At 47.7% G+C, this 14,890-nt stretch overlaps 1 protein-coding gene and 1 long non-coding RNA gene across 3 annotated transcripts; one reads left to right on the forward strand and one right to left on the reverse strand.

The window, feature by feature from the left end:
- Nucleotides 1-268: 268 nt before the first annotated feature.
- On the reverse strand, nucleotides 269-14,767 carry LOC309865304. Its single transcript, XR_014312018.1, has 3 exons — nucleotides 14,659-14,767; nucleotides 12,711-12,768; nucleotides 269-4,196 (listed from the first exon to the last, which is right to left on the reverse strand). It is a non-coding gene; the product is annotated as an uncharacterized lncRNA (long non-coding RNA).
- On the forward strand, nucleotides 1,905-9,888 carry HFE (homeostatic iron regulator). 2 transcript variants are annotated; one of them, XM_082731520.1, is made up of 6 exons: nucleotides 1,905-2,218; nucleotides 5,064-5,327; nucleotides 5,500-5,799; nucleotides 6,603-6,878; nucleotides 7,006-7,119; nucleotides 7,830-9,888. In XM_082731520.1, the coding sequence occupies exons 1-6, from the start codon at nucleotides 2,143-2,145 to the stop codon at nucleotides 7,868-7,870; spliced, it is 1,071 nt and encodes a 356-aa protein (XP_082587646.1). In that variant the 5' UTR covers nucleotides 1,905-2,142; the 3' UTR covers nucleotides 7,871-9,888. The 2 variants fall into 2 exon arrangements, with proteins under 2 accessions (XP_082587646.1, XP_082587647.1); XM_082731521.1 differs by having other exon boundaries at nucleotides 2,080-2,218; nucleotides 6,686-6,878.
- Nucleotides 14,768-14,890: the final 123 nt, after the last annotated feature.

Below are 14,890 nucleotides of genomic sequence, written 5' to 3' on the forward strand. Positions count from 1 at the left end.
AATGAAGTTGGACCTCAACCTCATACCACATCCAAAAAATTAACTCAAAATGAATCAAAGACATAAATGTAAAAACTAAAACTACAAATACTTAGAAGAAACCGTAGGTATAAATCTTTGTGACCTTGGATTTAGCAATGATCTCTCAGTTATGACACCCAAAGTACAAGTAACCAAAGAAAAAATACGTAAGTTGCACTTCACCAACGTTAACAGTGTCTGTGCCACGTGGCACACCATCAAGACAGTAAAAAGATCACACACTGAATTGGAATTTCCAAATTGTATATCTGGTACTGGCCTTACATCTAGAATACATAAAGGACATTTATGACTCAATGAGAAAAAGCAAATAACCCAGATTTTAAAATGACAAAGGATCTGAACAGACGTTTCTCCAAAGGAGGTTCCTAGATGGCCAATATTCAGGTAAAAAAAAAAGATGTTCAGTATCACCAGTCATCAGGGAAAGGCAAATCCAAAGCGTAATGAGGCATTCCTTCTCACCGACTGGGACGACTAGCATTATGAAGATGAACCATAAGAAGTGTTGGCAAAGGTATAGAGAAATCGGGACTGTCATTCACTGCTGATGAGAGCACGAAATAGTGTATCCACTTTGGAAGACGGTCTGGCGGTTCCTCAAAAGGTTAATTAAACATAGAGTCATCATAGGACCCAGCAATTCCACCCCTAGGTCCATACCCAAAAGAAAAGAAAATGTAAGTCCACACAAAAATGGGTACACACATGTTCAGAGCAGCATTCTTCTTAATAGACACAAAGTTGAAATAACCTAGTTTCCATCAATTGATGAAGGGAGAAATAAAATGGGGTGTGATGGAATATTATTCATCCGTGAAAAAGAAACATGAAAATATTACGCTAAATGAAAGAAGCCAGTCATGAAGAATCACATAGTCTAGGATTCCATGTGTCTAAAATGTTCAGAAGAGGTCAATCTATTGAGACAGAAAGTAGATTAGTGAAGCCTGCAGTGGGGTGGGAGGCATTGCCTAGTGCTGTCTAAAAGGCACAAAGTTTCTTTGTGGGGAGAATGAAAAATGTTCTAGAACTGTGTTAATAATCACATGCCTTTGTAAAAATGTGAAAATTCACTGAATTTTACACCTTAAGTGGAGGAATTGTACGGGATGTGAATTAAATTTCAATAATCAAGCTGTTACCAAGAAAAAATATATTACAATCATTCAACCCCAATGGATTCATCCACTGTATTCATCATTTTTCCGGTTGCATTTCATATCCCCCTGCAGTTAGGCCCCAGTTTCCAAGTCTGATTTCTTTTTCTTAGGTGGCCAAAATTGACATGCATGCTTAAAAAGGTATTGCTCACTGGATTTATTAGGTATTTAAAGGTTTTTAGGAAAATCAGATGTATTAAATTTGGTAATATGTTTTGAAATATCTAAAGCAGTAGTTCCCAAACTTTGGGTGTGTGGGGTGGGGGTGGAGGAGGGGTTAAAATTCCAATCCCCAGGTAACACCGCAGGCACAGTAGCTGAAGTAAAAACAGGGCATCAATAAGTTTAATGATTTTCTAGGTGATCTGAATGTGTTGTAAAGTTTGTGAAATCTAACTATTAAATTGGGAAAGATGCTTCACTAGGTTCTAACTTATTAGACTTACGATTTCATTGTTTCTAATGTGGGAATAAAATGGAAATTTTACACAAAAACCGTATTTTTAAGTTGAATAAACAGGATTGGCAAGATGAACTTAAGATAAAAATGCTGAAAAATGTATCGCTAAATTTTTAAATTCCTATTTAAGTATCGGATATCAGAAATAAGGCTGTTTCGGTCGGAACACTGGTAAGCATACTCTCCCCCAACAGCAACGTCCCGAAGGCCTGGAACCCCCCCAGGGACAGCTGGGTCACAGTGTTTCACAAGCCGGTGCTCTGGGCCGCAGCAGAGTTCAAGTTCAGGAGCCGCGTTTCTTCTCAGCCGCGGCCCCGGAAAAGGATCGCACCGGCCAGGAAGTTTTGTCTGGTATCCCCGCAGCCCGGGCAGCGACTGCAGCGTGACTTGCTGGCCATGCCCGCGTCGCCGCCGCTCGGAGGCGGGTGAAGCTCCGGGACGCGCGGAGCCGGGGAGGCGCACGGTCGCCGCGCCGAGATGGGCTCCGGAGCGCGGCGCGCGCTGCTCCTGCTGCTGCTGCTGCGGGCCGTGGCCGAGCCCGGGCCGCCGCCGCGTGAGTCCGGGCCGCGGGGGGGACGAGATCGAAACCAGCTTTGCTGAGCGCCGGGGGTCGCCGAGTGCGGGGGCACGGCTCGGCCCCAGCGCAGCCTGTCCCCGACTCTCCCGGGAGGGGCTCCACCGCCGGGTGCGGCCGGGTTTGCGGGTCCCCTCGCCCGGGCCCTGTGCGGCCCCCACCTCCGTCGCAGTTCCCCAGGGTGGCGCTCGGAGCCTCCCGTCCCCTCCGCCGACTGCGACGCTTTTAACTACTTTTAACTCCAAATCTGCGCGTTTCTCATCCAGGCTGAGCTGGGATCCCCGGGTCCTTCCGAGCTGGGTGCTGTTGCTCTGCTTTGGGCCACGTCGTGTTTTTCCCCGGTGGTCCCCAAAGAGGAAGTTCCCCGCAGAGACGACGTGTTGACACGCAGGGCTGGCAGAGGGCAGCAGGCCGGGGCTGCGCGACCCCCCACGCACAGCGTCCAGCCTCGCAGACGCGTGGGGGCCCGCGAGCTAGCGGAGGCCGGGCTCCCCCCCCACCCCTCTACACTCCCGGTTCCAACTCGGGGTGAAGAGAGGCCCCCGAGACAGATCTGACCCGAACCTTACTGACTCTTGGCGGTTATTCCTTTGCCTGGAAAAAATAACGTATCTGCGATTTCTGGACTTTTGAACTGAAGGGAACAGTTCGCATTTTCAGCCGCGGGCGGGGGGTGGGGATTGATTTGCAAAGTTCATCGTAGTATGTGTGACTGACAGGCTTTTACTAAAGGATGCCAACGTGAGGATAACTGACATCGAACTAGGTTTTAAATCACCTTCCTCTCTATGATCAGATTGGACTCCACTAAGCATTTGGGAAGGAGGAGCTAGTCGGAGGGTGATTTTACTGGCGTAAAATTCCTCAGGCTCAGTTCCTTCCCCAGGTTAGAAAGAACTTAAGCCATCTGGTTCTCTGATGCAAAATGAAGAGCTATCACTGTTCCTAATCTCAGCTGAAGGGGACTCTCCACACACCTGTTTACACAGTCTCAGAACAACACTTGGAGGGCAGGTCAGATGTGTGCCCACGTTTTACAGACATCAAGAATGAGGCATGACCTGCTCCTGGGTAATTTTGTTCCAAGTCACCCAGGGCTCCTGAAGCAGCACCTGCATCTCCATCGCTGTGATTCTTACATGTCACACCGCAGTAGAGGCTGAATACTAAATTTGATGTGGAACAGAAATATTCATTGTTCACACTTATAAAGGGAGTAATGGAGCGTGAATTGCCCTGTTCTAGACCCAGGGAGGTAGCAGAGCCAAGCCCCTGCCCTCTGGTATTTTGCATTTTAGAGGCAAGATGACAATAAACTAACAAACCATAGGACACAGAGCCCCAGGTAGCAGCAGGAAACTGTGAAGATGGATGAGGATGGGAGGCTGGGGCAGGCTCCTCTTAGGCTGAAGGGAGTAGGAGTAAGCCTTCTAGAAGCTTCCCAGTTGAGCTGAGTGTACACCGCAGGTTGAGTTGAAGCAGAGACTGCAACCTTAAGGAAACTGACACTTTTCTGTTGTGGGGACTGTTCTGTGCATCACAGGATGTCCTTTACTCACTAGATGTTAGTAGCATCCCTCCAGTTCTGACAGCCAGAAGTGTCTCCAGACATTAATGAGGGAGTCACAGTGTCCCAATTAGGAGTGGCTGGGGTGCAGAAGAAGCAGCGACCAGAGGTGGAGATTCGCCGGGGGCTCAGCCCCCGGCCACAGGCAAGGTGTCCTCGGACCTCACCGCTGCCGTGTGGGTTCTAGCCGAGGAGGGACATGATCCACCATAGGTCTGGCCGCTCTGTGGGAGGCAGGGGTGAAGGAAGTCACAGAGCTCGGGAGCAGCAAGGGAGCTGTTGCTGGGATGCAGGGGGAGATGGCAGCCAGGCCTGGGGCTAGCCGAGGAGGCCATGAGCAGCAGGTGCTTTCTGGATGTCTTTAGAAGGAAGTTGCCGAAAGATCTGGCACTGTGTGAGAGAAAGAGAAAAGTCAAAGGCGACTCTGTGATTTAAAATTATTTTAGATGTGTCATTGGCCTGAGCTGTGGGGTGATAGGTGATGCCATTTCTGAGATGGTGAAGGCAGAAGAACGAGCAGCTTGGGGGAAATCAAGAGTTAGACTGAAGTTGGATTTTTCCAATTAGTTATCCAACCGGTGGTGTCCTGTTGGCAGTTGGGTGTAAGAATCTGGAGTTCAGGGCCAGAGATAAACAGCAAGGAGTTATCATCGATTCATCTAACAAGGATGTACCGAGCCCCGAGTACATGCCAGGCACTGTTCTAGGTATTAGGCATTCATCCCAGAGTCCCTCTTTCCACAGCGGAAGGAAGGGAAACTCTCTCTTGCCCTTCTGGGTCTTCTTCCTTTTGCTCTGAAAGCATCCTAGTGGCGCATCAGCAGATCTGCCAGCATTTCACAGCAAACACTTACACAGGAAAGAATTTAGAGATGGGAATTATGAAAAAACAAACAAACAAACAACAACCCAGCAGTGAATTCCTCCGCACGTAGATCTAATTCCCCGTGAGCACCCAGAGCTTGGCTGCCCCAGCTAGAGACGCTTTGGGATCTTAGAGAGTTGGTGGGCTGCAGGGGAGATTGCCCTAAATGTGGGAATGGGGCAGAGGCTGGGAGCTCCAAGAGGGTGGTGGCAGCCCCCCCCCCCACCCCCCGGCTGGGGAAGAGAGAGCACCCAGGCTGTGGGGGGGGGGGGGGGCGGAGAGGCCCTGCAGCTCACGAGTGGTGGGTGGGCCCAGAAGGAGCAGAGATGCGGCTCTGCTGCCTCCCAGCCCCTTTCGCAGCCCACAGAGATGTCCTCTTGCCTTCTCCCCAGGATCCCACTCTCTGCGCTACCTCTTCATGGGCGCCTCAGTGCCGGATCTCGGGCTGCCCCTGTTTGAGGCCTTGGGCTACGTGGACGACCAGCTGTTCGTGTCCTACAGTCACGAGAGTCGCCGTGCAGAGCCCCGCGCCCAGTGGGTCCAGGGTGGGGCCACTAGCCAGCTGTGGCTGCAGCTGAGTCAGAGCCTGAAAGGCTGGGATCACATGTTCATTGTGGACTTCTGGACTATCATGGACAATCACAACCACAGCAAGGGTACATGGAGAGGGAGCTCGCCTTTCCCAGGGGGGCAGAGCGCTTCTCTACCTCAAAGATGCATCTGGGGGAAGCAAGCAGGGAGTCTGAGGTCCCACGGGAGGAGGGGAGGAGTCTGAGGTCCTAGGCTCCCTGGGGGTGACGAGACAAGCAGTTTCTCCTTTGATTTCAGTAACGAAGCTCGGGGTGCTGTCCGAGTCCCACACCCTGCAAGTGATCCTGGGCTGTGAGGTACAAGAGGACAACAGCACCAGGGGGTTCTGGAAGTATGGGTACGACGGGCAGAACCATCTGGAATTCTGCCCCGAGACGCTGGACTGGAGAGCAGCAGAGCCTAAGGCCCAGGCCACCAAGCTGGAATGGGAAGTGAACAAGATTCGGGCCAAACAGAACAGGGCCTTCCTGGAGAGGGACTGCCCCGAGCAGCTGCAACGCTTGCTGGAGCTGGGGAGAGGGGTCCTGGACCGGCCAGGTATGATGGGGGCCCCTGGCTGCCCCTGGACTGTCCGGATGCCGCAGAGGGGAACGCAGGGCGAGGTCTGGGGCTGGGCTTTCCCAGGTGGCCAGGGTCACATGACTCTCGGGGCCAAGAGCTCTGAGGTCTGAGGGCTCCGCCTTAGAACTGAGATGTAGGACACCGCTGAGGGTCAGGGTTTTAGGGGTTTTTTCTCCCTACACATGGCCGAAGAAGTATCTGTGATCTCTTGATTTCCCCGAGAACACTGTGTATATTTACACCTTTTAGGAATTTCAGAGATGTCAATTACTGCATGAAAGCCCAGCCAAGAAATTAGCAAAGGAGGCAACCAGTCAGAGTAGCAGAATCGTTGGGAGGTTAAACGTTACTCTTACAGAACAAGCAACAACAGAGAGTCCCTGATGGCTGCCCATCTTGGAGGCCCCTTCTTACAAGAACCCTTACTGGGTTGAGCCAGGGAGAATTTGCCAGTAGGGCTCATTCGATCACGTCTGCACACTGTGGAATTTTATCCGATTCCACTTACTCTATTGACAAAGGACAGAAGTCGCGCGCTGCAGGTAAGTGTGTTTATACATGGGCAGGAGAATGGCCTTGACTGTCCACCATGCAGCTCCCCATCACAGCTGACACTCCTGTGACATGATTTAGGACACAAAACGGTGACTGTCCTGCAGCTGTGTCAGGACATGGTTAACTTCCTCGTCCAACCCATGGAGAAAGGGAAGTGAAAGTTCCAGTCTTCCTGGCAAGGGTAGAAAGCTCCCCTCTCCAGATCCTTCCTCCTTCCTGTGCAGTGCCCCCTCTGGTGAAGGTGACTCAGCGCGTGGCCTCCGCTGTGAGCACCCTGCGGTGTCTGGCCCTGAACTTCTACCCCCAGAACATCACCATGAAGTGGCTGAAGGACGGGCAGCCACTGGATGCCACGGACGTGGAGCCGAAGGATGTGCTGCCCAACGGGGATGGGACCTACCAGGGCTGGGCGGCGTTGGCCGTGGCCCCTGGGGAAGAACAGAGATACACCTGCCAAGTGGAGCACCCCGGCCTGGATCAGCCCCTCACTGCCGCCTGGGGTACAGGCGAGGGGGGTGGGGCAAGTCCGTTGTGGGGGGAAGCAGAAGGCTCAGCCTGGCAGTGAGGGGAGGGGCTGAGCTGGGCTGGGGCCGGAGTGCCAGCTTTCCCTTGCTTTTGCCTTTTTAGAGGCCCCGATGTCTGGCACCCTGGTCATTGGAGTCATCAGTGGGATCGCTGTTTGCATCATCTTCCTTTTTATTGGAATTCTGTTCAGAATCTTAAGGAAAAGACAGGCTTCGAGTGAGTAAGAGGAAGGAGGACATCTCTCAGTTCCTCTGACCTGGGGACACACTAACTCATCAGGAAGCAGGGTTGAGGCAGGGCAAAGGGGCTTTGATATCCGTCCAAGAGAAGCCTGGTCCTCTTTTTCTCTTTGGGAACATGTGCACGGTCCCGGGAGCAGGAATTCATGGTTTTCCTTGGAACGAAAGCTCCAAGTTCAACAAACTTCTCTGTAGAACCTACTATGTTGCAAGCTGCTATTTAAAACAGTGCGCGGGCTTTAACGTTGAGTTCATCACTATTGCTGTTCTCGAACCCACATCCAGAAAGGAATGAAATCTAGCACAAGTTAACACAGTGAAAGGAGAGCCCCTGAGGTCCTTAGACAGATATGAATTAGAGGGACAGACGGAAGCCAGCCGTGCAGAGCTCTGGGGGCCTCAAGGATGCTAGCCAGTGAGCCCAGGGAAGTCAGTGCAGGAACAGTGGGTGGGGACAGACTCTTGGCAGTTGGAGAATGAGCGTCAGGAGGTGAGACGGAACACAAGGAGGCCCAGTTAGAAAGCTGGTAAGCAACTCCAGGTGAGAGATGATGATGTGAACCCTGGGAGGCCTCCAGGCAGGGGGCGGTCCCAGTTGAGGTGAATGGATGAGGGGGGTGAGGGCCAGGGACACAGCGGCATGGTGCTTGGGTCTGAGATGCACTTTCCTGTCTCTTATCTCTGCAGGAGGAGCCATGGGGGACTATGTCTTGGCCGAATGTAAATGACTTGGACAGCCTGCGACCCCTTGTGGGGAGGAGATGTGGAGACTCAAAGAGAGGGCACCACTGTGGCCTCTTGGTGTTCCAGAGCAGGACTGGACTGAATGAATGGGAACTGCACCAGGAAATCTCTGCTTGCGTCCTGCCTTCTTCATTTTGGGAAAGTTCCTCCCATTTCAGTTTTTGAGTTCCCGCGTGCCAAAGAGCCCCAGCGCTGGCCGCGGGACAGAACAGGCTCCCTTGAACCACCAGCTGCCTCTAGAGCCTGCCTTCACTTCTGCATCACTTCCAACTCCACGTGCCCAAGTCATCTCATCTCCTACCTCTGGAATAGCGCTCCTGAAATCTGGGGGGCACACGGTTCCTTTCAACATCTGAGAAAAACAATGAACTTTCTCCTTGGGACATAACACTCTCATGCCCTTACCAGAATTTTGCACATACATTCAGGCATTTCCTAGGCCCATCCGACTTTCCTTTTGGTCCCTTCTCTCTCTGTTGTCCAGTAATTCACCTGTCACCGAGCCCTCTGGTCTCTTCCATCAGAGGGTGAAGTGGGTCAGTGTACAGCGGCAAAGGCCGTGCACTGCACAACCCAAGGAGGCACCTTTCCCAGAAGAGCCATTGTGGATGCCTCTGTTTATTTATGATAGTTTTCCAGAAAGGGGGTGGAAAATGTCTTGAAAGGGGTATCTTTTTCTATTTGGTAGCAAGTAGTCACAGATTCACACAAACTCATGATTTACATTAATGCATTCATAGCGCCTCTCTGGTGTGCCAGGCTTGACGTAATGCAGTCATTTCCTACCCTGGTCTCTGCTATTGAAAGGACAATGAAAATGATCCTAAGAATGATAACGGTAGTGATAAGGGGGCTGACACTTACATATATATTTTTTTTAAAAGGCATTTTACTTGCTACCAGACAGTTCTGAGCACCCACTTACCGTATAATTCTCACAATAATGCTCTGATGTAAGTACTGTTATCCTCGTCCTTTCTTTAGGTGAACAAAATGAGGTAAACAGTAGCTCACAGCCTGCCAAGGCTAGAGACAGGTCTGTAGCTCCGTCAGTCTGACTCTGACCCATCTCACACGCCTGCGCAGTGTTCTAGCTGTGCCAAGAAATGGAGAAGGGAGGGGCACGGCTCTTCTGTGGCCCCAGTGTCTTTATTTTGCCCGAGCTTGACCAAAACGAAGGGAAATAGTAGAAAATAATCTTCACCATTTCCTTTCAAAGTCTCTGGGCAAAGAAGTCCAGCGTGTGGCTGGTTTCCTCTGCTGCCAGCCCGGGGCCGCTCTGTCCCGCGCGTCTCTGGCGCCCCCGGGTCACGAGGGGGATCGGTGCTGTGCGTCTGCGGCTAAGCTGGACCGCACGGTGTTTTCGTTCCGCCTGCGCCTCCAGAGTCACAATCCTGCTGGCATTTCCCTCCAGGAACCAGAGTGACATCTCTCATATTAAAGAGGGCAAAACGGACGCCACAGTGTGGCCTGGGGGTACCCTGGCATATTCCTGGGGTTCCAGGAAGTCTGTCTCTCTTCCCCAATTGTGCACATTAAGAAAAGAAACTCATCTTACCAAGCTGCTCAGGAATTACTCCGTTCTGGGAAAGTAATTCATCTGACGGTGTTCAAAAGAAAGTGACATGATGCCCAGATGGCGCGGGTCTCCTTTCTGCTGCTATGTACATTCGGCCGCAAACAGTGCAACAGGCATTCTGTCTCTGCGGCAGGTGCCTCGAAAGTCCAAATATAGCTCAACGGTTCGGTAGGTATTGAATTTGTGCAAAAAGAGCTCAACTATTTTTTTTAAACTTTTCTTTGTTTCTGGTTACAGAAGTTAAGTGGATAAAAGTACATCTAATTTGTGCTTATTGTCAAAAAGTTGAAAATTAGTTCAATTGAAACTCTCATTCCAATTAGCTAGTGATAAACGATCTGGGTATCTCCTCTCAGTTTTGCTATATTAACACATAAGATCAACATATACACTTTAATAAACATACAATTAGTGTGTTGCAAACTGCATGATTTCTTTAGGGGGAGAAAAGCAGAAGAGAGAGAATCTTAAGCAGGCTCCACACCCAGTGCAGAGCCCAGCTCAGGCTTCAATCTTCCCACCCTGAGATCACAATCTCCCTGAAAACCCAGAGTCAGATGCTTAACTGACTGAGTCGCTCATTCTTTTTATAATGGAAGTTATAACCTCTATTTTCTTTCAGTGTTTCTTACCTTAATTTTTCTTCCCCTGTCCATCAATTCTCAAGATCAACTACCTTTGAAAAATCAAAGACCTAATTTTAAATTCTGGATCCTATGTGGCCTCTGGCAAAACCAGACACAAATCGCGGTCGGGTGGAGAAGGGTGCCACCTGGTGGCTATCATCGAAAGTGTCACACTGGTCATGCGACTGTCTAGCTATGGGGGGTGAGGAGCAGTGTTTCCTGCAGGAATGAGGAGACAGAAAGAGGAGAGGGCCACTGGACATCTTTTGTGGAGAAAAGCCCCAGAGAACTGGAGGAATTTGAGTCACCAGCTGGTTTCATCACAGCGCACTGCTGAGCTGGCTGAACCGAAGAAACCTTTGGTAATCTTTGAAGTTCAGGTTCAGCAGTTGGTTAAGACCTGCTGGGGCCGGTGCGGGGGTGGGCGGGGTGGGGGGAGCGTGGGGGTGGGGTGGGGGGTGTGGCTGGATGGCCCAGTGGGTTAAGCCTCTGCCTTCTGCTCAGGTCATGATCCCTGGGATCCTGGGATCCGGCCCCACTCTGGGCTCTCTGCAAGCTTGCTTCCTCCTCTCTGCCTGCCTCTCTACCAACTTGTAATCTGTCAAGTAAATAAATAATAAAATCTTAAAAAAAAAAAAAAAAAAAAAGACCTGCTGGGGGGTTAAAGCAGATGTTCTGCTTGAACAATATGGTCTTACAGGGCTAGTGGGCTTGACTCACTATGAAACATTTTTTAAGTTCACACACACACACCCCTTCGAAAACATAATGCTAAAATGCTAGAAACTCTTATAAGCTACCATTTTTAAACTATAATTTTTTTCTAATCTCACTCTAATCTAATAATGACTAGAACTAAGAATGCATGACTTTAAACATTGAAGATCTTCACACTGGTGGATGGGTATCTGAGATTTTGATTTCTATCTGTAGACTTTGTGTCATCATTTTTTTGTTTGTTTGTTTCTCTTTGGAATCAATGTTAACTGGTAGAATGTCAACTCATTATTAATGATTATACGTGATGATTTTGTTACAAAGCCTAGATTGACTTGACATCCAACACACATGTCTTCTGTGGCATGAATATTTTCTAAAACTATTTTTTTTCAGCTAATAATAATTATGCATTTCCTAGATGTCAGGCCTTGTTCAGGATATTTTTTTCTGAAGAATTCAGTGAAGTAGGAACCATGGTTATTTCATTACCCTTATTTGGTTTTATGGAAACCAAAGCACAGAGATGTTACCTAACTTGCTGAGGGTTGCACAGTTAGAAAATTATTGTGCTCAATTTTTATTCTCACTTGTCTGGCTCAGAGTCAGGCTCATAACCACTATACAGTACCTCTTTCTGTGTCAAGAAAAAATGTCATGGGCGTACTGCTCCTATTCTCAGGGCTTCTCCTGGTGGCCACACCTCTGATGTTTGCTGCAGTGGGGAGAGAATCTGTTTTAACATTTCAGAATTTGCCATATCCCTGTAACTTTTTCATAAATATTTGGAAGCATTTTCTTTGGGTGTATTTTTTAAGGGTTTTTTTTTTTTTCTGTTAATAAATAAATTTCTAATGAAAGAATTCTCATTTCTATTTATTCTCTTTCTCATAAAGGGAGAAATTTGAGTATGAATAGCTCCGAAACACCCGTGAATCACTTAATAAAGTGAGTAGATTTGGGTAGAAACTGTTGTTGCTACTTGTGTTTTGGGTTTTTTTTTTAAGTATTGTTATTTTTTAAATATAAAATTTTAGCTTTTGATCCAAACAGTCTAACGAACAGTTTTGGAGTTTTCTGTGTACTCGTGGTGGGACGGCGTGTGGGTGAGTATACAGACCAGTATCTGTATAAAACCCAGTAGTAAGTCTCAGTTAACCTTACTCTAGGATTGATTAAATGCCCTAAATTTAATTCCTTAAATAGTTACCACAATGGTATTTCCATGAAGCAGTGAATAACCAATTTTGATCTTGCCAAAACGTCTTGACCTTGTGTGCAAAAGAGGGCATCTGTCTTAAATACAGATGTAACAGTTAGTGGAGTTTCCTTTTGTATATGTTTGCCATTAAAACAAGAGCAAAATACTTTTCATATTTTGTGTATGTGACTAAGAAAGTATCCAAAGGGGGTGCCTGGGTGGCTCAGTAGTTTAAAACCTCTGACTTTGGCTCAGGTCATGATCTTGGCGTCCTGGCATCCAGCCCAGCATTGAGCTCTCTGCTCAGCAGGGAGCCTGCTTCCCACCACCCCCACTCTCTCTGCCTCTCTGCTTACTTGTGGTCTCTGTCTGTCAAATAAATAAATAAAATCTTTAAAAAAAAAAAAAGTATCCAAAGGAATTTGAAAATCAAATTTAATTAGAGACTTTTTAAAAAAAAAAAAAATTTGAAACAAATAAATATATACAAAGGACATTGTCAGAAATTCCCTGTCCAAATAACTTTTTTTAGGAGGTCAAAATAAATTAAGAATGTTTAATTAAGTGCCCACAAAGACAGCAGGCTGAGGAAGTAGATGGGACAAAACCTTTCAGTAGACTGTTTGTACTGAAAAGAAAACGTAGAGCATTTTCTAGAACAGGACAGAGAGGAAGTAAGGAAACTAGGCTGAAAGACCTACCTCACGTGTTGAATGAACGGGGTTCTCTGAAGCCAGGTTCTCTGAAGACAGTTTCACTCTGAGGGTAAGAGAGGTGAAAAGAAAAGTCAGCCATAAAGGTTCCAGAGTGAGCCACCCCTCTCCCAAACCTTAAGACCAAGAAAGGCAGGCACTCTTCACTGAGTGGAAGGATCCATTCTTTTTTTTTTTTTTTAAGAGTTTATTTGTCTGTTTGTCAGGAGAGAGAAAGCAGCAGGCCAGAGGAGAAGCAGGCTTCCCAATAAGCAGGAAGCCCGATGCAGGACTCGATCCCAGGACTCGGGCATCACCACCTGAGCACAAGACAGATGCCCAGCCAAGGAAGGATCATCTTTACTATACATCTATATCTGCATACCGTTTAAATATTTCTGTTCTGACATTCACAATTTTTGAGTCAATGTCATTGAGAGAAATTGATAAAAGAGAACATTAGGAGAAGGGAATAGGAAAAAAGAATAAGATATCAAAATAAAAGTGAGGTTTTATCAATGATAGAGTGGGCAAAATAAAATTGGGGGGAAGCTGGCCTGGATCTCCGGCTAAAATGCAGAGGGCACCTGCTGGGATGTGTATCCCCGGCGGCTCACACCATTTTTTGCATGAAATTACCATATTATATACATGCTACTTTTACTTATTTCCATGAATTAAAAAGCATGTTGAGATTTCAGTTTTACTTATAACCTCAGACCTTACACTTTTTCTCTGTAGTAAGCATTTGAGATTTCAGTTTTACTTATAACCTCAGACCTTACACTTTTTCTCTGTAGTGTTTGACATTTCTTCCTAGCTAAGTCCTCCTCGTAAAATATGTGTTTGTGGTGGGAGGGAGAGAGTAAAAGTCAGGAACCTAAAAACCCTCAATCTGGGGCAGGAGAATGCTTAATAGTTCCAGATGTGTTACAAGTCAGGGCTTTCCTACCCTCTCTTGGAACTCTTTTTTCATCTGAAAAAGTATGAGATTATATATATATATTTATAGATATATCTATAGATTATCTATAATCTATATATATATCTATAGATTATCTATCTATCTATCTATCTATCTATCTCAGGCCATAGTCTCATTCTAAGTATCCACAATAGATATTTATTTATTAACTAGGATGGAGGGTATACACCCCCCCACTTCCCGGTTTTGACTAGAGTAAGTCTCATCATGGAAATTTTCAAAAGCTGCCGCAGGAGGCTAAGGAGAAATGTGTGTTTTTTTTTTTTTTTTTTTTTTAAACCCTCTCCCAAACCACATTCAGATCCAATTCTGCTCTATTCTTTTTTCTCCTTAATGGGATTAGCCTTGTTTAAAACACCAATAATCTCATTAAAAGCCCTCCAGAAGAGGGCCCTGTAGGCTTTATAATGACCTTAATCAAGTATTAGCCCTGCCCTACAATTAATCCCCAACTCAACAAAACGTCTATTCTGGTCTCTAAACCTGGAGAAGGCGGACAAGGCTTGAGTTAGGGAGGGAAGGGGAGCTTACTAGGAATTGCAGGAGGCTCAGACAGGCCCAGCAGGCCAGGAAGAGGGTCCAGCGGCAACTGGCGGTCCAAGCTCAGCTCCAGGTTCCCGAAGGCTGGCACAGACTTTTGTAGAAACAGGAGTCACTCAATAAATGTTTGAAAAGGAACAGAAGTTTTAATTTGTAATTGTTCGCTTTCCCACCCCCACCCCCCCCCAGACACGGGGCCAGAGCTTCTGGATAGCCAGGCTTACACTTCCTCCAGCATAAAGAAGCCCTTCTAAATGTGTCAGTTTACTAGGAATACTGAAGAACCCGGAGGGAAAGTCCCTTGACCTATAAACCCTCCGTCTTTCCCATATGACCTCTACATCCCCCCTGCCAGGAATCATTCCATAACTTATTAGTTATTAAGTGGAAATAAAAAGAAACGTTGAGTGGTTCTCTGCTCAGCGGCTTTACCTGATAGAAAAGAACACATTCTACCTGCAAACGCGCCCGGAAAAAAAACAACGCAGGACAGAAGAGAAAGGAGCTTTCCAGTCAGGAGAGCCATCCCTCCTCCTCCAGCGCGCCGGCGCAGAGCGAAGTTCCACCGGCCAATGAAAACACCGACATGTTAATGAGGGCTCCTTGCCCCACCCCCCCTTACTGACCTAATTTGGAAAGTACGCCAGAGCACAGTGTTCTCAAT

The sequence above is a fragment of the Mustela nivalis genome, assembly GCF_964662115.1.
Source record: "Mustela nivalis genome assembly, chromosome: 5".
Taxonomy (NCBI): Eukaryota; Metazoa; Chordata; class Mammalia; order Carnivora; family Mustelidae; genus Mustela; species Mustela nivalis.